This window comes from Typha angustifolia, chromosome 13 (assembly GCF_048772165.1).
Source record: "Typha angustifolia cultivar Huaian chromosome 13, ASM4877216v1, whole genome shotgun sequence".
Classification (NCBI taxonomy): Eukaryota; Viridiplantae; Streptophyta; class Magnoliopsida; order Poales; family Typhaceae; genus Typha; species Typha angustifolia.
In genome coordinates this window covers 12743817-12770165 of record NC_133251.1, presented here as the reverse complement: position 1 = coordinate 12770165, position 26349 = coordinate 12743817, and the positions used below count along the sequence as shown (strand labels likewise).

At 37.4% G+C, this 26349-nt stretch overlaps 3 protein-coding genes across 3 annotated transcripts; 2 read left to right on the top strand and 1 right to left on the bottom strand.

Annotated features, from left to right (window-relative positions):
* The first annotated feature begins 946 nt into the window (after positions 1-946).
* LOC140775127 (uncharacterized) lies at positions 947-16609 on the top strand. The gene is made up of 16 exons (XM_073118388.1): positions 947-1104; positions 1474-1795; positions 1888-2016; positions 2338-2545; positions 3291-3437; positions 4398-4472; positions 8374-8445; positions 8611-8682; positions 10276-10347; positions 10700-10771; positions 11609-11680; positions 12179-12250; positions 13733-13876; positions 15353-15424; positions 15875-16021; positions 16116-16609. Exons 2-16 carry the CDS (start codon positions 1598-1600, stop codon positions 16298-16300), a joined length of 1737 nt encoding a protein of 578 aa, XP_072974489.1. The 5' UTR covers positions 947-1104; positions 1474-1597; the 3' UTR covers positions 16301-16609.
* A 1449-nt stretch (positions 16610-18058) lies between these two features.
* On the top strand, positions 18059-20533 carry LOC140773459 (uncharacterized). The gene is made up of 2 exons (XM_073116022.1): positions 18059-19469; positions 19652-20533. Exons 1-2 carry the CDS (start codon positions 18172-18174, stop codon positions 19770-19772), a joined length of 1419 nt encoding a protein of 472 aa, XP_072972123.1. The 5' UTR covers positions 18059-18171; the 3' UTR covers positions 19773-20533.
* A 170-nt stretch (positions 20534-20703) lies between these two features.
* LOC140773458 (protein NUCLEAR FUSION DEFECTIVE 4-like) lies at positions 20704-24984 on the bottom strand. The gene is made up of 3 exons (XM_073116021.1): positions 24544-24984; positions 21601-22502; positions 20704-21480 (listed from the first exon to the last, which is right to left on the bottom strand). Exons 1-3 carry the CDS (start codon positions 24865-24867, stop codon positions 20994-20996), a joined length of 1713 nt encoding a protein of 570 aa, XP_072972122.1. The 5' UTR covers positions 24868-24984; the 3' UTR covers positions 20704-20993.
* Between the last annotated feature and the right edge of the window lie 1365 nt (positions 24985-26349).

Here is a 26349-nt window from a genome sequence, read left to right as displayed (position 1 = left end):
CCCTGGCTGCAGGAATTTACTCCTTTAAACTAGCCGGCTGTTCTTTTAACATCAGTGAGAAATGCCAAGTACCCTATTACAGCAAGTTCCTGCAACTAGATCTGCAGACAATCTTCTCCCCATAAAAAGAATTCGGAATTCCGAACCTGCAAACGTCTTCAAATCGTGCACTGAATTGGTCCAGTATTTGTCCTTGTCGTGGGGTCCACAAATGAGTGCTTCGAACGGGCCCACGTGTAATGTAGTCAAGGAAGCGAATCGTTCCTCCTCGTATATCGATAAGTTGTACCTTAGACAACAACACAAAAAACTAGTCCTACGCATCTACTCACCAGAGCAAGGCCGCCTAATCATCTTCCCTATTGGCTACTTGCTTTAACTTATCGAAGTTCGCAGTCACGGCAACTCCACCAAGATATTAAATGGGTAGAGTATAAAGATTACCGAAAATAATTGCATTAAATTCATTTTAATGACGTGTCGGTCCCACCTCTCCATTCCCCCAAGTTTCGCAAGGAGCACGAACGGCCCTTAGCGTGCGCGAGAGTCGAACCGAGATACCGGGAACTGATCGTCTATAATTCACAATGCAGGAATTCACTACGCACTGAACATATTTGAAGCCGATCAGTAGTTGCCAAGTAACAAAATTTAGCATTTCCTGCACCCGGGACGGTAGCGATCAGTTTCCCAGATACCTTCTACCGCTCGGAGAAAAGAATGCTGCTCTTTAGCGAGGATCCTCTGTGCGTCACGGTCAACAAACACCATCCTTCTTCTCCCGATTGGCTGAAACATCGGGGTCCACACTGGTGCAAGAATCTGGAGTGGTGGAGCGATGTGGTTCGCCGCCGCTGTGGGTCCGACTCCTTTCCTTCCTTATCCGCACCACCCCGAAACGGGGTAACGGCGTAGGAAGGACAAACACGTGTCGCCCATCCGTCGCTTCGGAGAGTCACCAGCTTCCTGCCCGCACTCCACCTATCTTCCTTTTATTTCTTTTTCTTCCTTCGTCTGTTGCCGCTTCGGTTGCCTCTCTCTCCGCCCTTCCTGATTCTCCTACTCTCTCTCTTCTCTCCTCTTCTCTTCTAAACCCTAACAAAGGTTTTGATTCTTTATCTCCCTTTCCTTGTCTGTTTTGATTTTTAGGGAAGAATTTGAGTTCCGATCGTTTAATAATACGATTTATTTTTATTTTATTTTGGTTGTGATATATTTTTATGACCTTATGGGGTTGGTTGAAGTGATCGTAGATAATTGATAGTGATAGGGCTTTGGATTCTTCTTGTTCAATCGTCTATGGGATGATCAGTTCTCTTGAATTGTCGAATTCGTCTGCACTTTTTTGCTAATGTTAATCTAAGCCGATTGGGTGTTTGGATTTCTATATCTATGCGAAATAAATGATTCATTATAGAAGTTCTGGTTATTGGAGATGAGAAGCCTGTTTTGACTTAGATTGTTTGCATGTAGAATGGAGAGGAAGATAGCGAAGGGTTTTTGGAGTTTTGGTTATGCTGGAAATGGAGGATAGTTTGGTAGAAGAGAGTGGAATTGTTGGGTTGTCATAGAAGTGAGTGCAAGATACTTGATTTCCATGGGGGGAGCTTGTTCCCGGAAGAGGGACCACCTGGTCGACGAGGGTGATCCGTTGAGGTCCTCCGGAAGATACACTAAAACCGGCAGTTCTAAATGGCTTTTGTTCACGCTGCCGCGGTGTGGCTCCGACAGTCATCGTCAGGGGCAGGGGAATTGCCCATCCCTGTTGGAACTTTGTGTCGCCAAAGTTCGGGAGGTACTTGACCTGAGTTGGTATTTTAGTTTGAGCTATTGTTTTGCACTTCTGGGTCCCCTTAACATTTTTCTTCTGTGTTACGGTGATAACAGGATATCAATAAGTATAGTAGCTTTTCCATTCTCCCGAGAGATATAAGTCAGCAGATATTTAATGAATTGGCGCGATCTCTCTCCCTCAATGATGTCACTCTTGAAGCCTTTCGTGATTGTGCCCTGCAGGTAATGTTTGATGAATTCTTGACTAAGTTATGGGATTTCCTGGCAACTGCGATATAACATTTGAGAGCTATATGCACAATGATATGCTAATAAGTAGAAAGAATTAGTTGTGAACTCTTGATCATAAATTTTTGCAACTTCGCACTCTAGCCAAACCATTGTGATGGAACAAGGTTTGGTAGTTTATTATTTCTTGTACATAGGTAGTAATAATTCATCGCTAGCGAACTTAATTAATGACTTATTGGTATCTCACTCTGCTTTATTCAATGACTTGTTGGTATGTCATTATTGGCTCTATAATGCCTTTCATGGAATCAGGATATTCATTTGGGAGAGTACCCTGGAGTAAAGGACAGTTGGATGGCTGTAGTTTCTTCTCAAGGGCAATCCTTGCTATCCCTTGATGTTTCTGGTTCTGATGTAACCGATTGTGGCTTGATCCTCTTAAAAAATTGCTCCAATGTACAGAACTTGACATTTGATTATTGTGACCAGATTTCAGACCATGGCCTGGAAAACTTGTCTGGTAAGCAGTATTCATTTATCTGACTTTATATCTCGCTGTTATGTTTCACATGAAGGTTCCTTTTCTTTTACCACTTTCATCCCAACTTTCTATTCCTTGATAGAATATAGATGCCGGTAGCTCACAGATTGCTGCCTTTTTCTTTCTAAGTTAATCACTGGAGAACCTTGTATCTTTTCATTTTTTCTCTGCTATCTATATGGAACTGTGGAGACTTATTCTGCAGTGGCTGACTTGAGAGAATGTACTTATGTATTCCAATAACCTCCTTGTATGATTAACGGCTTATATAGCATTGACAGTTTCAGTTGGAAGTGTATAGTTGAGAAGGTTTTTTGTTGTTAGTCTTGAGAGAATGTACTTCATCATTTACTACGTAGCTTTTGAAGAGGTTACACGGGTTAAATGATTACATGGGTTAATTAGATCCTACATGTTAAATGAGTTAAGAGTTAAACATGTTAAATGTGTTATGTATTAAAACTGCTAAACAAGTTATTCAGGTCCCAGCACAAAACCATCTTTTAGGCTTTTCTTGTTCTCTTGTAAATTCTGTTTTGTAGTAATATAATTAGTTTTTCTCTTTGTTCTTTTGTATAGGGGTGAATTAGTTAGATGATCTCTCTTAGGCCTGCTTGTTATTTGACTTCTGTATCTCCATTCTGGTTTTGGTTCATTACCAAACCATGATTGTTCATTTTTCTGTTTCTTCGTTTCTTTAACCCTGGGTTTTCCATCTTTGTAGGTCTTTCAAACTTGACGTCTTTGGGCTTGAAGAAAAGCAATGCTATAACTGCTGAAGGAATGAAAACTTTTGCCAACTTACTTAATTTGGTTAATTTGGATCTGGAGAGATGCTTAAAGATTCATGGAGGTTTAGTTCATCTAAAAGGTCTTTTCCTACCCTATGAAGTACAACTCTTCTATACATGATGATGGATATTTACTATATTGTTATTATCCTATGGAAGTTAACCATATGTTCGAGTCTTATTGGGCAATAGTATATGACACAATTTTCTCTAGGCTTTCATGGAAGACTGATTTGCGTAAAAAGGATGGTTTGATCATAATCATTCACCTGATGATTCTTCACTTGTTTCTCTTTACATTTTGCAGAAATACATTTATTATATTAGATTGCTTTCCAGCAAAAAATCACAAATACAGTGATCGGTCCTCTTTCGTCTGTAAGCTCATTTGTAGCTGTTGATACATTTATAGATTCCTATGCACTTCTAATTTACTTGAAAGCTATACAAAAGCTCAAAGTTGTCTTGATTAGTCTTCACTCCTATGGCATACTTTTTGTTTAAGAAGACATACTTTGGTACTTTACTGCCATTCTCGACCTCAATAATCAATCTCTTCTCTAAGGTTATGGTTATTATGCTGTAGAAAAGTTCTTGCAAACTCCATTATTCCGACTTTCGAGTTTAAACTATGTTTAGTGTTAGCACTACAAGTCACTGGCTTTGCTCAGATATAAATGTTTACAAGGTTCATCATGACATCCATTTAGTAGTATGACTTTAGAAGAACAGCAAAATTACCTTACCAGAGTATAGATGTACACATCCTCAGGCTTCCTTCAGTACTTTATCTCTAATGTGGTAGAAGGTGACAAGCAAGATAATCTCAAGCATCTATACTCACTTCCTTGAATGGGAATTCAAAGATTTTATCGGTCTTCCTCTCAAACAATATGTTTAGAAATGCATGTGCATCTGTCCCCATCTCTTAGTTGCTAAATGATAATTCAATGTTATATGCTTCCTATTAGTTTTTTAATTTGGAGTGCTGGTATTTTGATTCAAGTCAATATGTTTCAACAGTATTGTTCTCTTTTCAGGTTTGACAAAACTTGAGTCTCTTAATGTCAGATATTGTAATTGTATAACAGATGAAGATATGAAGCCTTTGTCAGGTGGCTCTCTCATCTGTTTTTCTCCCTCTCTCTATATTCTTAATTTACTTATATTTCTTTGTATATCTAGAAGTCTTTTAAGTTGATTTTTGTTGGAATTTGTTCCTAATATATTAAACTTATTGCAAGTATGTGTGAACCACCTGCTACTATCTTGTGGAGTTTGCAAACATTATAGATCTAAGAGTATAAGTCTGAAAGAATCTTTATTGCGGGTTAATCTCATGGTTTTGTTTAGGTTTAGTTGGTACTCAAGTGGTAGATTCTAGGATGTCAAGTTCAACTTTTCTTCCTCAATACATGCAAAATTCTATATGGAATATCTGCCAACAAGTTAACAGTTATAGTGACAAAATTCAATGTGTAGAGGCCTCTTATTTCTGTTGATATCACATTGCAATTTACTGAATCCTCATTAGATTTTTCATCCTGTTCTATGACCAAGCTGTTTGTATCCATGTCAAAGTAGCCTTATACTCTTCTTGCAAATTGCTAACACATGTTGATGGGGATCATGCTATCTTTCTTTTGTTTGTGTTATCACAAGCTTTATCCTATTTTTCGAACTACATGTTTGTGATCGAGATTAACCCACTATTCCTGCACATCCTTATTGTAATCTTCTTTCATACATCTCTTGTATCTATCCATGCATCTGTGGAAAATGGGGATAATGGGTGGAAGTTTGAATTGATATATCTACCGAGTATGCAGTATTATATCATCCGTGTGGTTTTAGCCTTTTAGGTTAACATTCTCAAGGATACAGGAATGAGGAATCATGCAACACCTGTTCTTTTTTATAAAAAATCCTTTTAGTTGTTCCTAGGGTCTATTCAACAATGTCCGTTTCCATACGTGGCTGGATGCCACTTATGACCAAGATGTTTTCATTCTACCTTATAAGTGGCAAATATAAATGAAGATGCATCTTCATAAAACTTCTGATTTAATTGGATGGCGCAAGGTGAACTCACCAACTCACTGATTATGAAAATCTTTCTCATGACTTAAGGCTATAAATTCACCTCTGTTTAATAATATTCTTGAACCGAATAGATCTCTTTGATTAGAAAGTTTGTCTAATTGGCCATCTACCAAGTACCAACTTCAAAGGCATTGCATTTTGTTGTTGAAAACTATGCATATTGGAGAAGAAAGCTGCTTATCTTTGTAGCAATACTTCTCATGTTCTAGTAATTCTTTTGAAGCTATCAAATGTTAATAAATTCTTAAATGGTGATCTTTCACATTTATGTTCATCTAGCTGGGGGAGATACTACCTAGTATTCTTGCTTCTCCTGTCTTATAAGTAATCAAAAGGTTGACTTAGTTGTATGTGCTTGCTTTAGGAAAAAGAAGCAAATGACAAACTGTTAATAATAGCCGAAAGATTAGAACTCTTGACATATGAGGAACAATTTTAGCTTCCAAATTTGGTAGGCCTCGTTCACTTTGGCCCCGTTTGGTTTAAGACTAAGCCTTAAATTCGATTAGTTAGTTTAATTTCTTAGTCTTGATTTGGGTATCTTAAACTAGTTTAAGGTAATATGATGTTTGGTTCTGAACTAGTTTAAGGTAATATGATGTTTGGTTCTGAACTAGTTTAAGAGTGTATTTATTATTTGTGATGTGATGTAAAAAAATAAAAAAATATTAGTTTTGGAGGGAAATGGATGTGATGTAAATTTAATGGACAAAATTACCCTTCTTATGTAATGATGGTGGTCATTATTATAATTTATGAATAATATGTGGTGTCTATAATAGTTATTTGTGAGCTTAAATGTGATTTTTAAATTATTTGCAGGCTTAAGTGTAATTTGTAGACTTAAATGAATATAGGAGATATATTTGCAGGCTTAAATGAATATGGGAGATATATTTGTAAGCTTAAGTGTAATTTGCAGGCTTAAATGAATATGGGAGATATATTTTAAAATTATTTGTAGACTTATATGGCGTCTATAATTGCAATTTGCTAGCTTAAATGAATATGAAAGATATATTTGCTGTCTTGCATCTTTTATATAAGCCCGCAAATCAAGTCCGCAAATTGAACACACTAGGAGCGATTAAGCCTGCAAATTCAGTTTGCAAACTGAACATGTCTTGCAATTAAGTTCGCAAACGGAACGCATTGCTTGACTATTAAACCCACAAACAAAATTGTTCTCTCTTCATTTTCTTTGCTGAGAAAGAGGAGAGAGGAGAACAGAAAGGATAGTGATGATGAAATTAGACATGATTTGATAAATCTCGATATATGATTTTATTATTCGTATTTGCAGACTTCACATTCTAAGTCAGCAAATTATCTGACTAAGCCCGCAAATATATAACATATAAGCCTGCAAATGTCAGAATAGTGACTCATCATGATTTTTTTTAATTTTTTTAAAATAAACCTCATGTGATATTTATTACACAACCATTGGATATGTACGGTTAATTTATAATAGCAATTTTATTCCGTACGCCTGTAATTTTATTTTTAAGCCTGCAAAACAACGTTTGCTGGCTTCTTTTATAAGCCAGCTAACTCGCCTTTGCTGTCTTCTAAGCCCATAAATCAACTAATTTAGTTAATCTTAACTCCGTAGATTTATTTTTAATCTCGTAAAACAATGTTTTATACCCTTTTTAACAATCGACAAGTTACTTTTATTTTAAATAATTTTTTATTAAATCTACATTAAACGATATTTTTAGTAAAAATATTTTAAAAATAATTATATTTTATTTGCTCAATTATTTATACTATTTCCTTGTAATTTTTATTTTATTTCTAAGGTTTTCATTACATGAGAACATAGTATAATATTTGAGTAGTTTGCAAAAGAGATGAGACAGAGAGGAGAAAAAAGAGAAGAGATAAGATTGATAAGATATTAAATTGATAGATGTTAGTCATGTCAAGAGTAAAATTAGAATCAAATTAAAAAAATAATAAAATTTATATATTATTATTTAATTATTTATTGAGGACTGAATTTGATTAAAGAAAATGAAGTTATTTTAGTGTTTGGTTACTAAACTGGTTTAGGGGTCCCTAAACCAGTTTAGAGACCTTCCCTAAACCCAAAGCAAACGAGGGCTTTAGGAATAAAGGCAATTCTAAAATAGGTATTCATATTTGTTATTATCAAAATGAACCCTTTATTCTAGGAATAATTATGATTGAGTTTATTTGTATTTTTAGAATAAGAATGTAATTATTACCTTTGATGTGATATAAAGTGAATGAAAAGATAAAAAAAGATCTTTTATCTTTTATAAAATTACGATAGATAACATTTGATTTGATATAAAGTAGATTGATGGGATTAGATATCAATGGTAAATTAGTAATTGAATTAATTTGTGATATAAGATATAATTTTAATAAATAGTATCTGTATTATAAAATAATATCATTATAATGTTTAGTTGTTATTCTGAAATAAGAGATTGTATTCTATAATAAGGAAAAAGTTATTCTTAAAGTGAACGGGCCTAGTGTTTCAAAAAATAGGAGAGGAAATCAGGGAACTTGTTTCATTTATATGAATTAAGCGCTTACAAAATAGTGAAATACTAGATGGTAGTGGGAACATTTCAGTGAACTAGTTAATCTAGGGGCTTTTTTTTTTCATGGTCATGACTTTTGTATTGTACATTGTCGGGGGAAGCTACCACTTCTATGACAGCTCCACTTCCTCGTCTTCCTTCTACTTTGCTTGCTTGCATGAAGGCTTTGAGTCCTTTTTGCTAGGTTTGAAACTAAAGTGAACATATGGTTTACTTTTGTGGAGCATCTTTATATGCAAACTTGAATTTGAGTTTGATGACACACATCATTTAGCTCCTCAGCACGTTCTTTTCCTTTGATTGCGTAATGACATGCATACCCTTGATTCAGGTCTGACAAACTTGAAAGAATTGGAAATGTCATGTTGTAGAGTGACAGACACAGGTGTTTCTCATTTGAAAGGTATGCTTCAACAAAATATTTTATGCTTTCTAGATAAGCACTGATTTCTGTTGTTTTGAGCTACATTCTTTCTACAGTTTTTGCTTTGTTCATAACTTTATATCTGGTAGACTTCCATTTCCAATTTGATTTATTTCTCATAGCTGCTGCTGTGCTGCTGTGCAGGCCTATCAAAACTAGCTCACTTGAATTTGGAGGGTTGCCCAGTGACTGCTGCTTGTTTAGAGGATATCTCAGGTCTTGTCCAGTTGTCCCATTTCTTCTGCTGATAAACTTTATCGGTTTTTACTGAATAAAATAGCATTGTTCTGTATATGCTGTTTTTGTAAACCCTTATTTTGAGAAAATTGCATAAAAATTATATGCCACTTGATGTGTTCTAATGGATTGGGCTATTAGTGGAGAGTCCTTACGCATGTTCAGATGCTAGTGCAGGTCTTGCACCTTTGAGCTTATCCTGAACCTTATCATTTTCTAGAGGGTCATTGTGTTATTCTATTGTTTTGGATATACTTTGTTTCTATTCTGTTGTGAGAAATTTGCAATTTTTATTGCACAACCTCAGTGAGAAGTCCTTAGGGAATGCTAATTCTCCTATAACAACTTATCAACAGGCTTCTCTGTAATCAATTTTCACAGGTTGGAAACAGGAAGTTCTGGCATTTGTGGGACATAGAACTTACAAGTGTACTTTTTAGAATCTAAAGGAGACATGATGACAAGGAGAATAGGAGATAAAGTTGCGTAATGTATAAAAGTTTGTGAGATGGCTCATGATGTGATATGCTCTCCATGATTACTTGAATTAGTTCTTACTGTTCAATAACTGGAATAAAGAATATATGGCCAAAGGGAGCAATTTGGTCTGGCCTGCTGGTGGCATGTTCTATGTGAGTCAACAAGTGACAGCGACACTGGGTTTCGTAGCAATGTTTCTGAGAAATGGCAATAGGTTCATTGTTTTTGTGATGAATGGATAGGTAATCAAGTGGAAAGAAAAGGAGTCTCTTGAAGATGGAGAGTAATGGTATTTTTGGGGAAATAGTGAAATCAATTGAAATTGCAATATGTGATTGCAGACACATTTTTGACTTTTTGTCAGACCCTGTCAGGTTAGATTAAGTAGGGTGTTCTTTGCAGCTTAAATTCAAAAATGCAAGGATCGATTTGTAAACAGTTCTCATAAAGGGGATAAATACAATATTGAGAAACCAGCATTAGAGATGAAATTCTCCAGAAATTAAACATAGGAGATAAAAGTTGGGGAGAAGTGAAATGTCATCGAGGAAGGAAACAGTGCAAGAAAAGTGAAAGTAAATTTTAATTAAACATTTTGACACTTTATCTGTCATATCTAGGGGATAAAAGGCCCTGAAGCAATTTTAGAGAACTATCATTTTGTTGCCTATTATATTGTATACTATAAGAGGTTAAATTGTTTCCTTGCTGGAAAGGAGGTATCTCTGTTTCGGCTATAGATCTCTATCATGATTTCATACCTTCTGGCATTTTGGTCCTTGTGTATCCATGCTTCAAAGTCTAGCCATCTCTTTTGATGATCCTTATTTTATGGTAGGCTGAAAAAACTCGCATGGCTTTTACATCTTAATTATTGGATAATTTATTTCTTGTATTCTCAAGTGTCGAGAGTTGGGGCATATCTTAAAATGATGTCTCTTAGCAAAATTTGCACTTATTTCTGCAAAATGTTCTGATAAGGATTTATGTGTTGGTAAATGGAGAGCTATTTGCAGCATGGTAGAACTTAGAAATGTTCTCGTTTAGTTCTTATAAACAAAAACATCTGAATGTAACACTTCTATTTTACAGGTTTTTCTTCACTGGTATTTTTGAATCTCAACCGATGCGGCCTATATGATGATGGCTGTGAGAATTTTGCAGGTAAGCATTGATTGACTGGACATTGAGGAATTAGAGGTCTTATTTCAGATGAAATGATGAATGCCTTGGTAATTTCAACCATACACCATGGAAGACAAATAAGAGACTATTCTTTGGCATGTTTGGGCATCTTAGAGACCAAATGTTTAATTGACATACTTTTCATGTTTGTTGCCTGTCTAGGGTTATATTTACCTATCTTAAGCAGTGTTATCTTAGTTGCATAGGTTCCCACCTCTCACTACAGTAAATCAAGCATCCATTATCTTTTTAACATTGGGTTTTCAAATTTCTGTCAGCTAATTTGTTGTATTCCATGTTCATTTGTCTGGCTCACATGTTGGTGTTGCAGGGCTTGTGAAGTTAAAAGTCTTGAACTTGGGATTCAACAACATCACTGATGCATGCTTAGTGCATCTAAAAGGTGAATCTATTTTCAGTAGTTATTTATCTATTTAAAATTTGTGCCAAAAGGTGAGAAACTTATAAGTGTTATATTAATAGACTGTACGTATGCCAGCATATGGGAAATTTATTATTTGGAAAAAGTTCATGAGTAAATTCCTCTCCGGCATTGTACAGGCAAATGTCGTTGAGCAATTATTGTTATTCACATCTTAATATTGTTGTGTTTGGCAGATATAAGTAGAATTATGAGGAAGATAAGTACTTTGCTTGCTTTCCCTAATAGCTAGGGCATTATCTAGGGTATAATGTAAGATGATCAGAGGGTCGAACTTGTTCTCATTTGACACCTTGAGTGTCTGAAAGAGAACCCCCATCGTTAGAAAGTTGAGTGCTTGCATCTTCCATATCAATGTTCTTGATTGATAGGTTTGCTTTGAGATTTACATTTTTCAACCTGAATGCGCTTGTGGTGATAGATTGACACTCAACTGAGGTTTAAACATTACTCCCAGGAATTTGTGCTCCTAGATTCTGACTCCTTTACATTGCTTCTAATTCCTTTGCTAGCTTTTCTCATCTGCTTATGGGAATATGCTAATAGCTTTGTAGTCAGTCCAGTCCACTGGATAGGATAATAGTAATACATGCTTGGTTTCATATTTTGTAAGCAATTGTACTTTCTTGTGATGTTACATTTATCATTGCCATACCTTTTCAATATATTCTGTTTTCGGATGTGAAATGTGGTTAGGATATTCACCATTATGTTTAAGTCTCCAGTACTAGTGAGCTTTCTGATTTTTTTTATTTCCTTTAGATACTAAACTTTGTGTGATCTTTCTCTTCCTTGTAGAACTGATCAATTTGGAGAGCTTAAACTTGGATTCTTGTAAGATCGGTGATGATGGATTATTAAACTTGAAAGGTGAGCTTTTGTTCTACTTTTTTGGTCATGTTTCAATTAAGTAGCCCTTGTTTACATCAAGCTTGGTGTTTTTCATAGGAAAGGATTTACAGAGTTGATAATGACATAGAAATGATTGGTTTTATGTCAAATAATTCAATTCCTTGGTTTAGTTTAACAGGACAAAAGAACCTGTAACTCCTCTTTTTACGACTTTACCTCCTGCTTCTTACCTTATTCTCTCTCTCTCTCTCTCTCTCTCTCTCTCTCTCTCTCTCTCTCCTGCTTCTACTGAGAAGCATCTCTTTTTGAATAATTGATTTGCCAAAGATTAATGGTATTGCTCTGGAGTAACATGCAAAACTGCATTTTCATCTTATTATTATTGACTCAGTTTCTACCAGTTTATACCATTGTATGACAGGTTCACTGTTATGTACATGAAGGTAATTAAAGAAGATATATTGGAAATATGTTACTTGTAAGATCCTTATACTTTATTTTGCATGTTCATTTTAGATCTTCTGCACTTGAAAAGCTTGGAGCTATCAGATACTGAAGTTGGAAGCAATGGGCTCCGCCATCTCTCTGGTTTGTTTTGCAGCTTATGAATAATGATATAATTACCAAATCTTGTGAAACTAAATATTTCCTAAAATGTGATCTCTGCTTTGCGCATAGAGTTTTCTTTTGTGTAGAAGAATAGATTGCAGAATAGTTCTAGCATTCTTTTGCATAAGTTGTTTAAGTACATTTCATGTGGCATTTTAGCGTAATTCTTGTGTTACTTAATGGAGCATGAATATGGCTTGACCTCTATATGAGGTAAATTCTAGCTTGTACAAAAGAGTTTATTTAGCATTCTATTGGCATATTCTTCCTTTCCTAATATTTTGGTAGACCCTTGACTTGTTCATCTGTTCTAAATTCTGAGAGGAATTTCTTGTTATACCCATTACTCAATGAAGCATCATGACCTCCCTTAGCCTTACCGTTAAGTTTGTATTAATTTTATTAGTATTAATTATATTGTTCAAACCTTTGAAATCTTATTGCCACGATTCTTTTCAGACCTTCCTATCTGTCCTCCTATTGCTACAATTCTCCCTACGAAGATTGCTTGTGTTGTGGCCATTCCACCCATAAGTAATGGGTTACTCCGACAAGACATTCTTGTAAAATGTTCACAGATATGATTATTGGAGACTTGGAGTCTTCTAGTATTAAGCAGATAGCAGACCTTGTGATGATCAATCTTTGATCTGGTTAAATTCCTATGTTCTTGATCTCTCCAATTTGGATGCATTATGTCGATATGGGAAGCCAGTTCTTGGGTAACTTTGTGCAGATTGCTCGTCTCTAGAAATTTAGCATGTGCACTGCAGTTGTTGACATGTAATTATGGAGGCTACTTACCCTCGTTTTAGTGCTTAATATATTCATACATTTTAGCCACCAAGTTGGGTTGTAGATCCACCAACATGTGCATGTCTTAAATGGTTGTTACTGCTGGAAAGATGAAAAGAGAAGCTAAGGCAATGAATTCTTGTTGACCATTTTTTCTAATTATTCTTTGATAATGATAACAAAGCTTTTTTTTTAAGGTACCTGTCCCATATATTTGCATGATTAGCTTCTGTTGAGCTAGCTTAATAGTTCGATGTTGACTTTGTTAGAAGCTCATCTTCCTTGTCTCTCTTCTTCTCTCTCTGCTTGCTTCTTTAGATGTGAACGATACTTTAGTGGAGGTATTTGTTGGATGAATTCTGAGCATGTAGCATCTTATGGTTTGCTGTGTTGTTATCTTGTGGCATATGATCATTAATTTGATAAAATACTTCACATATTGTACATGTTTCTCGGTACCAATGATTTTGCTAACCTTATACTTTTCTTTCTAATAGTAACTCATTTTTCCCCAGCTGTTAGATATAAATCTGTAATCCTAATTAGCTAAGATTGTCAGGTTTTGCATCATGCTTTCGAGAAATTAAGGTGCTTCAGTTTTGTGTTCTTAAAATGAAAAGCTTACTGTATTAACTTGAAAGTTGACCAATATTGGGAATTTTGTAGGCTTGTGCAACTTGCAGAATATTAATCTCTCCTTTACTTTGGTCACTGACAATGGTTTGAGGAAGCTTTCTGGATTGACATCCCTGAGATCACTTAATCTGGATGCTCGCCAAATCACAGATGCTGGACTATCAGCTCTTACAGGTAAGGCAGATTTTTTTTCACTAAGTGAAATATAAATGTGAAAATCCACTTCCATAACAATAAGGTTCGTATATTTTGCTTGTTGGCATGTGGTAATTATCCTGCCATTGTTATGGCCCCCATTTTGAATTATCTTGGAGACCTTTTTTTAAAGCACTTCTGTGCATGGGCTTTTGCAGTATAAATTTTTTGCATTAGTTGGATTTATGAACAATATTTACTGACCTAGCTTTAATTTGATTAATTGGGTGCCTAAATTTGTGATAATACGTGCATAAACTTTCCTTGTAGGATTGCATCAGCATTATGATTTCTTTGTGTGAAATTGCTTTCTGGTAAATCTGGAATTTTTGCCCCTTGCAACCTTAATCTTGTAACAGTAACCCTTTAAATTGTTCACCGAAAGTTTTATAACAAATATTTAGATGGATGACTGGGGTTATTGGCAAAGAGTCGAATAGAAAACCATGGAGGGTGAGCCGGATATACCAATCAACTAAACTTGTATCAGATAAGTTGTCGTGTCAAATTTAGACCGTAGACCATTGTAACACTAGCATGGAATGATTTCTGTATAAGGGGGCCTCTAGAGGGAGGTAAGATTTAAAAGATAAAGAGTAAATTACAAATTGTGACGAGATGGTTTTGCCTAAAATTGAATTACCCTAAACTTTCATTTGTATTGCTTACCCTCTATGGTCTAGAGTCTAGTCTAATGTGAAACTATTAACTTTTCTATTCAAATGTAACAAATAAAGTACAGAAAAACTTAAAAAAACTATTAGTGGGAATTTTCCTTCCATAATGAATATTAGAATGTCAAATTTGTCAAATTTGTCCTCCTTCCATTAAATTTACTCACTATATCCTATTCTTTAAATTTAAAATAAAATGTATTTTCAACCTTCTCTATCTACTTATCTTAAGATTACAGGTCTCAAATCTTGGTTACTATATACCTATCCCAATGTACCTCTCTTTAATTATACTTTTATGAAATGAAAATTTTCAATCATAAATATATGGGCAGAAGATTTATATCTACTCGAATAATAAGATTATTACTATCATAGGGGTATTATCATAATTTATATTTTCTCTGTTAGATTTGGATGAAAAAGTTGTAACAGTTTTACATTAGTCTAAATCATTGGGTGGGGGGAGGGGGGGACAAAGTGATATAAATAAAAGTTCAGAAATAGTTTGATTTTAGGCATAAATACAGGGGCAATTTTGATATTTACCTGAAAAAATAACTTGGGAGTAGTAAAAATAGACATGATAGTTCTCAGACAGAACATTGGTCGAAAGACTTGAAACAGGTGGTTCAGGATAAGGATCCATATTATTCCAATCTGTAATAGCTGGTATTAAAGGCTGGATTTTTGTTATATAGAATTTGCATATATTGCAGATTTCTACCATCCACTGTAGAAGAATTTCTAGTGTTGATGCTGTGATGTCTGATGGATGCAGGTCTTAGTGGATTAACTCATCTGGATCTTTTTGGAGCTCGTATCACGGACTTTGGAACAAACTTCTTCCGGCGTAAGTAGTCTTGTATTTAATTAGTAATATTCCAAAAAATATCCCCTTTTACTGTTTGTTTAGTTATTATTAGCTTGTCATGCAACATAAGCTTTACTGCCCATTAGTTATGCAAAGAAATGTTGAAAGATTCTTTATGCAATGAAATTTATTTCTGGATCATTCGTCTTGTTGAATAAGCACAAGTACTCAAGGTTTTACTCCTATAAACTTGGTTTCAGTTCTCTGAATTGCTGCCATGTTTATGGCAGGAACAGTTCTGGGTTATTGATTTCCCAGCATATGAGGGCTAGGGCCATTACTTAGAAAACCTGCCCTATGTTTTATCTTCTGATGTTTTCCTTTGCTAGATAATTCTGCAATATGAGCTTGTTAACCTGTTTAGTGGAAATCTTATTCTTGAAATGGGAATTTGTCCTTATTCACTAGATAACATGCTTGGCTTGTCAGATTTCAAGAACCTCAAGTCTCTTGAGGTATGTGGTGGGTCAATAACTGATGCTGGTGTGAAGAACATCAAGGACCTCACATCTTTGACTCTCTTAAATCTGTCCCAAAATGGGAATCTCACAGACAGAACTCTGGAGTTGATTTCTGGTATTTCACTAATTACTTTCATAATTGAACGCTGTATATTTTGTGAGTGTTTGTGGTATTTCTGGGATAATATTCTGACATCAATCTACTATAGGACTTACTGCATTGGTTTCTCTAAACGTCTCAAATTCTCGGGTAACCAATGCCGGTCTTCAGCATCTGAAACCACTGAAGAATCTGAGGTCGCTCTCTTTGGAGTCCTGCAAAGTGACTGCAACTGAGATAAAGAAGCTTCAATTGGCTGCTCTTCCTAATCTGGTCAGTGTGCGACCCGAGTAATTCAAACATCAAGGTCCTTTGTAAATAATCAACCAGTGCAGCAATCTTATGTAAATAGATGCATATGCTCAAGATTGGTCAAGCAATGGAGACTCATTTGTAAGTGTGCATATATCTGGTGTCCAGTGTGTTTGGAAGTCTTCCTTTCTCTTCTTGTAACTAATGCCGAGGAAATAAAAATGTAAATATGCTTCCTCAGCAATCTGCTTGATCTGCAATCTTCTAGTTGAACATATGGACTTCTTGTAAATATTTGTTTTTATCTGTTAAGGGCAATGAAAGTATTAATGTCCAGACATTTCTTGGAAATTGTATAATGCATTACAATTTGTAAACTGTTGCATTGTGCTAATCAGAAATGATTTAAGAGATTAGTTTGGAAATTTGTACATGTATGAGGTTTTACTTTTCCTTGTTTGAGAAAAGATTGCGGATTAATTTTGAGGATATGCATACGTTGAAATGCATTTTTGAGGATATGCTTGGAGGCAATCCTGAAGCCGAGCCAAACTGGAAAGTTCATCAATCAACATGACAGAGCTGGAGATGTAAAATTGAGGTTGCATTCACGACATAGATCAAGTGCTTTGAATTTGGCTGGAGCTAATGGTTCAGACTTCCATCTTAATTGACCAAAGTTTAGGATGGTAGTTGGAACTTCTTTCTCCCAAACCTGGGGGTATAAAATGAGAGAGATAATTACATCTAAGACATTTCTGAACTGTTGCATAAGATTATTATTTTTTCTATTAAATAATAAATCTATGACACGACAAATTTTATGTCTTCCAAAGACTACTTTAATTCTATTTAAGAAGAAAAAAAAGAGGCAAAATTAAGGATAATTGATAATATGATATTATATGTCAACACCACCATAGTTTTTCATAGTTTAGAAGGTCATTGAAATTAAAAGAAAAAAATGAGGAGGTGCATATAAAAATAAGCAATAATTATGAGGTTCTAGTGTAATTATCCTAAAAAGTAAAATAAAATAACGAGCGCGATCGACACATTGGCACCCCTGGATCACTAGATGTTCTGGCGCACCCGTCCGACTCGGACGGTTTGACCATCACCGGATCCAACCTCCTCGGGGACGTAGAATTTTTCTCAAACCAAACCTCGGTGTTCCTCCGATGGACCAAATCACAGTCGTCATATCTACAGGAATTTCAGCAACACCATTGATAAGATGAAGTAGCTCTTTAGCATCTAATTCCAATAATATACATTCCACCAGCATCCTCGACTCCCTCCTCCAATCAACCTCTTTGCACCTCCACCAGAACACAATGGAAGACCAAATGATCATATCACCATTTGGCATCACAAAATTTCCTGGCCAATGTTATGCCTTTGTGAGTCACAATTTTAAGGTGCTCGTTGTTATTAGGCAAAGAGAAGCTTGTATCTCTATTTCCATATGGACCATAGGTGGCTTGCTATGATGGCCCTAAACTTATGGATACAAGCTCCATTAAACACAGATTTTGGATAGAATCCAGAATCCAGAATCCATAGTACTATAATAAAAATATATTATATTATACTCTTCTATATTTAAAAATAAATAAAAATTGGGTCTGCAACTATCCGAGTCAACGTGCTGCAGCAGTTGGAGCTGCACACAATCGGCCATCCCAAAATTCGGTACCATGCCTTATTCTTATTAATAAGTTCACAGAAGGTTGACCTTTTTATAAATAACATGCGAGCTTGCAGATTTGACAATATGATGAGAAAACTAATAAGTAATGAAACCAAAAAGGAATCGACAAAATTCCTGTCACCATCATCACTTCACACTTCACTTCCACACTCCCTCATACCCAATTTTTCGCGCAAAGCACAAAAGCAGCAACGAACAAATGGTCGGCGCCGGAAAACGTCGTCCTCCCAAACCCTCCTCTTTCCCTCCTCCTCCTCCTCACTGGAACGAGAAACCCAAACCCTCCTCCTCTTCGTCCACCGCTTCCCTCTTCACCATCTCCGACCTCAACCCTCTCCTCTCACTCCTCGCCTCATCCATCTCCCTCTCCCTCCGCTTCCTCTCCTCACACGACCTCCTCCTCCTCCCCTCGCAGACCTTAGCCCTCGACTCCTTTATCCTCTCCTCCTCCCTCTCCCTCTCCCGCCTCCTCTCCCTCCTCCCCCTCCCCCTTCAAACCCTAACCCTAACCACTATCTCCCTCGAGCCCCCTTTCCCCTCCCCTGCCCTCCCCTCTTCCTGGTTCCTCCGCTTTCTCTCGTCCCCTTCTCATTCATCCTCCTCCTCCTTATGGCTCGACTCGTTTCGCATGTCCAGGTCCTCCTTCTATCATCTCCTGCAAGCTCTCTCCCCTTCCCTTTCCGCTTCCACTTCCCTCGCTCTTCCCCCCGACCACAAGCTCGGCGCCGCCCTGTTCCGCCTCGCGCACGCCGCCCCGTTTCGCGCCGTCGCCCGTCGCTTCGGCCTCCCGCTTCCCGCCGTCGCCTGCCGCGCCTTCTACGAGGTCGTGAAAGCCATCGCCGACTGCCTCGGCGAGCTCCTCGAGCTCAGCTCTGCCCGAGTCCTCGATCGGTTCAATTCCTTGCACCTCTTCAACTGCTGCGGCGTTATCGGGTTCGCGAGCTTCCCGGTAAAGGAAGGATCCGTCATCGCTCAGGGGCTGGTGGACCCCGAGGGGAGGTTCCTCGACGTCTCCGTCGGTTGGCACGGGGAGATGACGCCGGCCGAGATCCTATCAAAATCAAAGCTTTCCAATGCCCATTCGGTTCTCGGAAATGGCCGCTATGTCTTGGGAGGATCGTGCTGCCCTCTTCTTCCCTGGCTTCTCACACCATTCAAAAAGGAAGAAGCAAGCGAGGATTGTTCCAAAAATTCTATTTTTAACGATGCCCACGCTCGGCTGATGGAGGTGTCGGAGAACGCTTTTGCAAGAGTTCGCGCGCGCTGGCGGCTGCTCGGAACGAGATGGAATGGCGAATGCGATGAGGCGTTGCCGTACGTCATCGTCGCGAGCTGCCTGCTTCACAATTACCTCCTAGAGCGCGGCGAGCCAATGCCGGAGGAGGGCGACGGAAGTGTCAAGGAGCAGGAGTTTCTGGATTTCGAGGGGGATGGAGATGAGGAAGGGAAGATGATTAGGGAAGTGATTGCTTCGCATTTGCGCATGGTGAGTCAAAGGTGAGAAATGTGCCACTGTGTTGCTCTGCAATTTTTGTCCATTGCATGCAATGTGCACGCTTTGCATCATTTGGAATGCTAATTTTCTTTACCAATCCTAAAATGTTTCATATCCTTTTTACATGCTATGTGTTCATTACTACTCATATGGCTTGTTTGATTCCTATGATGCTACTCCTTAGGCTCTTAAGTAGAAGACCTTCGCTTGGAATTCGTCTAAATTTTAATGTTGTAAATGTCATGGCGATTGTGTTGGTGCAAGCTTACTCGAATCATCCTTTGCCTTCGCCAAATTATAGTTGATCCAAAGTAAGACTTGACAAGGTCATCACTCAGGTAAATTAGTAAGAAATTTAAGGTGGTTGTAAATGTTGTAAAGTGGATGATCACCTTTTAGATAACACTTTTTATGCGATAATATACTTACATTATGATGATAACTTCTTATATTCCCATATGTTACTCTTTCTTTCTCTACTGCCTTGTTCTACAACAAAGGTGACGCTTCTTCTGTCCAAGTTAGTAGTGAATCCTTCTCTCCTTACTAAGCTCTTCACTTGAGGGCTATTTTCTGAGAAATTGTTATCCGTTGAAGCATAAGACTTTTTCCATTATACAATTTGTTTCTCTTCTTCTTCTTTTTTCACTTGCACCTGTAGGATTAAGGTGTGAAGGGTGGCTCTGTTTCTAATGTTCGAGCGGAAATGACTTGATCACTCTGTAAATTTTGTTCTTTCAAACCCTGTGCTCATGATCTTATATATGTCCAGTGGAAATATTGGTAATCTGGAAGATAGAGTCAACTGATGTATTTGTTCGAAAAATACATAATCAAATTGGACTAGGCTATTCAATGAATAATTTTCGACGAACAAATGTAGAGCCACAAGGAAATCCACATTGAATTACTGATGTCTGTATGCAATTTGACAGGGTTCCGATTTAGTATTGCCACTGAACAAATTGCTTCTTTTTTAAACTCATAATGTAATCAAGGCTAGTTGAGGTTCTCAAAGCAAAATATGCATCCGCAAGCATAAAAAATATCAACTATGTATACAAGAACAAGAAGAACATTTCATTCTAGGATTCTGACTCATGATTTCAGCAGCTTTACTCATTAATACGTTGATAACTCCAAGCATAATTATGGTCAAAGATGCAGCTAGGAATTTGAGCACAATATTCTTATGAGTGACCTGACCATCAAATGCATATTACAAATTGCATTGGCTTAGTAATAATGGCTAAAACTTCAACATATCATTCCAGCTTGCAGAAGGTCAGAAACCACAAGTATGTGACGAATACAAGGATCTTATTGTTCATTAATTGAGTAATCTTCTATATTGTTCGAAGAAACTTCTCATTGCTGAATCCAACCTTACCCAAGATACCCAAAACAATTATTTTCTTGAGCATACGTACGATGATCTCAATCACCATGGAGTAGATAGGAAACATATAACGAGCTTGAACACGTAACAAAAATGGATACACCTGATAGCCATTGATTGTTCACCTTCAATGTAGTGAACTTCGAGGCAGCCTGAATGATCCACCAGCATAAAGCATTTGATATACTGGCCTTATCCTCACAGTCAAAATTATGCTCAGCAAAGTACCCAAGCTGCATACACCAGCTAGAACTAAAAAGGTAAGCCTGAAGCAACTCGGCCCCAAGCAGGAAGTGGTAGAGTTGTCCATAAAACCAGGATGTTGCTTCGCTGCCTCTGCGTCGTAAACATAGCCCGCGAGAATACCAGAGAACAAGAGGGCTCCAAGTGGATTTCCCAGCAACATGAAATTGTAGATCAGTCCGAAGTGCTTCAATCCAAAGAGCTCAGAAGCAGTTGGCACCATGACGGAGAACTGGACACCGTAGCATATTCCAAGTAATGCAGTTGAAGCATAAAGAGTTCCATTCAGAGCTGAAGCAAAGAGAAGATATGCTATCACCATGATGATTTGTGTGCACGTCATCCATATTGGACGGGGAAGCATTCTTGACCTGCAAGAGAAACATTTATGACCTTATTTCTACTTTGACTAATTTCAAATTTTCGACAGAACCGTTCATGGACATGCTTCCATTGCACAAGAAGGTAAAGACAAAAAAACTCAAAAGTACCTCACAAAATGCTCAGAAACAGCACCACCTCCAAGACGACCAATAAAATTGCAAAAGCTGAAGAGGCACAATAAGATTGTTGTGTCATCAACACCCACTGCAATTCCAATTTGTGCTAGATTGTTGAGAACAGTGACACCTGATCCGACCCCAAGAAAATATACCATGAACAAAAGCCAGAAATCAGCTTTAACAACAGCTTCGCGGAATCTAAAATCCTCTCCTCTCTTGGGCCTTCTTTTCTTTTTCACTGCTCCCTCTCCCTCGGCCAAAAGCATATCCACATCCGAAGCATCATCAGGCTCGAGAAAGCTCTCGACGTTCGTTGTTGAAGAAGAGGCAGCTATCAATGGTTCTGACTTGTCTAGATCCCCTTCATTTGTATGATCTGATGAACTGGATGGGCCAGCGGCACTAGTTCTTCGCTTACTGCTTGGAAACAATGTCATCCTAAGAGGTATTGCAAGAGGTGCGAGGAGTAGGAGTACCATTACACCAAACAAAGTATACATAACAGCATCATTTAGTGACAGAACATCATCCAATACTGTAATAGTGAGAAGATATAGACCTAGAAGCACACCGGAGATTTGCGTGAATACAAAATGGCCATGTTCTGACGAGTCATCCTCCAAAGATGGGGTGCAAGGCCTAACAAAGTACATCATTGCAAGCAATATAGCAGGAAGCCCCAATGTAAGAAACAGCAGAAGCTTCGTTGAAGAATTGTGAAGCACTCCAGTATATAATGCAGTGTATACCGCAGCACTAAGCCCCATATATCCCTTGAGAATGCCAGCAACAGTACCTCTGCTAAGAGGGAAATTCCTCATGTTGGTCACCAGAACACCTGTTCCCAACCATGCACTGCTGTTTGTAGCAATACATAATGCAATCCATAACTGCCATAACATTAGAAGAACTATAATAGTTACAAAAATTCATGATAGCTGAAATTTAGAAACGTCAGGAAGGATTTATATATAAGCTATTAGAGTGGTATGTGGATGTAATTAAACGGGGCGTACGAAGAGTCAGTGAGGATAGTTATTAGCTGCGATCCTTAGGTGGTCCAGAGGAGGTGAGGATATGATGTGGGAAACCACTTTAGACAGCATGACATGACCAAAAAAGACAAGAACAAACTGAATTACATTTCGGAATTGCATCCTAATTCAATTTTTGACCTTTCTGGCTAAGAATTATAAATGATGTGATAAACCCAGAAAAGATAAGTAGTTCCCTTAACTTGAATAAATCTCCAATTGTCATCAATTTTGGGAGTATGAAACTTGTCAGTACTTTTAAATAGCTCTGTAAGATGTAAAATGCCAATACCACAAAAGCTATAAAATCATAGCAAATATTCCAAATAACAGCATAGATTAGTTTTCTCTAGTACCGTCAGTTGTTACTTATCTATGTAATTATTAAAAGTAGGACGAGTATTTTCTTCCAAAATGAAACTATTTTATTGAAGTGCAGTTCGTGGCAACAAACATACATGAAGTTTGAGTGAAAGAGTTTGCAATTTAATAATTCATGCCCCGAAGATGAATACAAGTCTCGATTATCTAAATCAATAAGTTTCACCTTCCTCTTTGTACTAGATCATTTTTCCTGAGGCCAAAACTGCATTGGCAAGGTATACAACTTTATTGGCATATTATACTTAAATGTCATGCCAAGCCCCCTTTTTTTCCCCCTAAAATAGGCTTTTTCAAACATTTAACACTATTTCCTACATGATATTAGGTTGATAGCACATTTTAAAATCTATCATTTCTTTCATGGAGCCTTCTTAATTCTGAATTAAGTTTTACTCCTATGAGAAGGTTCCAGTGACAATGTAATCATTTTTCTTGTGAATAGTATAGGACGTACTTCAAGGGCATATTTAATTTTGATGAGTCCATACCAGTTGCTTGTTTAAGAAAACACCTTGGGCAAGACTGAGAAACATCAATTTTCAACCAAATATAGATGGAAATTGCATCTTATCCAAAGGAGTTCCACATCACCAGGAATCCCTTCCATAGTTTCCTATAAATCCCAAATATTTGACCTTGAGACATCAGCCTTGACTTGGAGGACGATATCACTAAAAAGTAGCAAGCTGGAGCAGCAGCACAAAGCAAATCAATGAAATTTAAGAGCCCACAGTATGATCGTGAGTGACTTCAAGTTCATCAACACATTTCATGTGAGTAAATTAGTACACATACAGAGAAGAGTCTAATCATTGATCATTGCTTTATCTCAATGATGACTCCAAATATAAATGCACTTCTTGATTCAAAAAATGGCTCCCTGAATTCAGTTAATCATCACTAGAATAGATCCTGAGATAACTTCATCAATCATCATCAAACACCTAACCTATGAGATTATACTGTAAGTGACCTAATCAAGCTAGAACACTACTGCTTTCTGTCAATCTGCTTAAACTAGTGGCTTAAACTAGTGATTTTGTTGATGATATTGGCCTTATGGATTTGGGCTTAGAAGAATTGGCATTGATGACAACCCCTCTTATATACATCCACAAAGTCCTAATAACAATCCTACGATCTGCTTGCATTTGACAAAATGCAAGCAATCAAACTAGTCCTATTGCATCACTCTCTAGCTGAAGCATGGTTTGCTCGTTCCCATAACAGAATGAGAGCTATTCTCGATCTACGAACCTCAAAGAGCAAGTGAGATCAAAGACTGCATTCCACTTTTAGTGAACAAAGTACCAATTTTTAGCACAACTTTGTGACCGGATCCTTAGTTACCACAACTTTACTAGAAATATCCCAATTTCCACATCAGATCCCTCTCTGAGGCCAAACCACAAAAACCCACCACGCAAAACCAAAAATTTCGAAATGGGTACTCATCAAATTACCAGATAAAGCAATTAAGGAAGCAAATTCTGGAAAGGATCAGATTTGTTACCACCCAATACGGCAAACCGATAACAGTCTGGCTGACGGCGAGCCAGACGACGCCGAATCCGACGAAGCAGGAGGCCGCACCGATCAAGAGGACGAGCCAAGGAGGGAAGCGGTTGCAGAGGACGCCAGGGACCATCCCAAAGTTCTCGCCGATGTCGTTGGCGACTCCGAGCATGGTGAGTTGCTGCTGGGTGTAACCCAGCACCGACTTCAGGGAGTGGGAGTATAGCGGGAAGTTGTAGGCGCATCCCGCCGCCACCTGCACCCAAACTGCCGCCGCGAGACCAACCCATGGTGGCCGGCTTCCAGCCTTCTCCGTTAACATCTCTCTCTCTCCCTATGATTCTACTCTCTCCCTCCCTCTCTAAACTCTTATCTCTCCTTTTCGCTCTTTACTTTTTTATTTTTCTCGCTCTTAATTTGGTTGGTAGCAAGGTAAGGGAAAGGACAAAATTTCCGTTTGATAGATAAATTATTAACAAATTTCAGGGTTAAAAAATAAAAATTCCAAGCAGATCTCTTGGTTTTGTTTATCGATCACTTCACCAGTTAGCTACTTGAATTGAATAGCGTGTGGAGGGGACGTGTGATCCGACCCAAATTAAAGTTGATGTGCAAAAATCTTAAAATATTAATAAGGGTTAAATTCATTTTTTATCTTCCACAAAAATTATACTTCAGACTTTAAATTTAAATTAAAATAACTTATGACTTTGCTTTTGTTAAATAAATATATATTCACCAAAAAAAACTTAGAATAATTTAGTGGTACAAAATAAAAGTTCAAAAGGATAGGAATTATTTTTTGTTAAAATATTCTTCGTTTATTCTCACTGATTAGGACCACTGTTTACGTTCAGTTTTGACGACAGTTTTAATGGCAAGGATTGAAAGTCATCTCTGGCTGATCTGGAGGAGATGTGGATGGGTTAGGCTCTTGGTTTTGTAGGTTGGTCCATCTTGGTTGAAGTTTTTTCAGACCCAATAGAAAGATTAACCAGTGTAGATTTTATCATCATTAATCTTTTTTTATTATTGATAACACGCCTAGTTATAACATTATTTGGTCGTCTGGCTTTAGGATGTGCAAAGTGTTATCCTTTTTAAACAATTAAAAAAGGACGAGAGAGTTTACTTTTTATTTTTATTTTTTTAAGGATAATGGCGAAGCAAAGAGAGGCAAGAAAAAGATTGAGGAGAGATAAGAGTATAGAAGAAGTTTGACCTCCATGTCTTCCAAATGTTTGCCAAGTAAAAAGTGTATGTGGATGACTATTTGAGCATCTAAGCTTGAAAACACCACAGTTAATTTAAACTACAGCGGTATATATATGCTATTATGCAATAATATTTTTGCAATATGATATTCTTCACAAGCATTACCTCAAATATCACAAATGTCAAAACTCATTGTAGTAGTAAATTACTTCTCTGTTGCGCTAGCCCTAGCTCTGCTAGGGTTTGGCGCAGGATCTCCTCTCTCTATCAAAGGAGAACTTCTCCCTCGCTAACCGTTAGGGAGGCTTTCCTCACTCCCTTCCCTTAGCTGACGGGCTAAGGGGGACCCACTTCTCTCCTTTTCCCTCACTTCTTCTCCCTTCGCCCTATTTCCCTTTTCTTTTCTCCCTTCTTCTCCTCTCTTCTCCCCTCTCTCTTCCCCTCTCTTCCTCGAGCTCTTTCCCTCTCACTATAATACTGAAGCCGCTACTCACCACAACTGCTGCCATTACTCTTCTTCGGCATTCTTCATCACCAAAAACCCACTCGCCACTGCTTTCCTTCTCCTCTTCTTATTGGACCTAAGCTT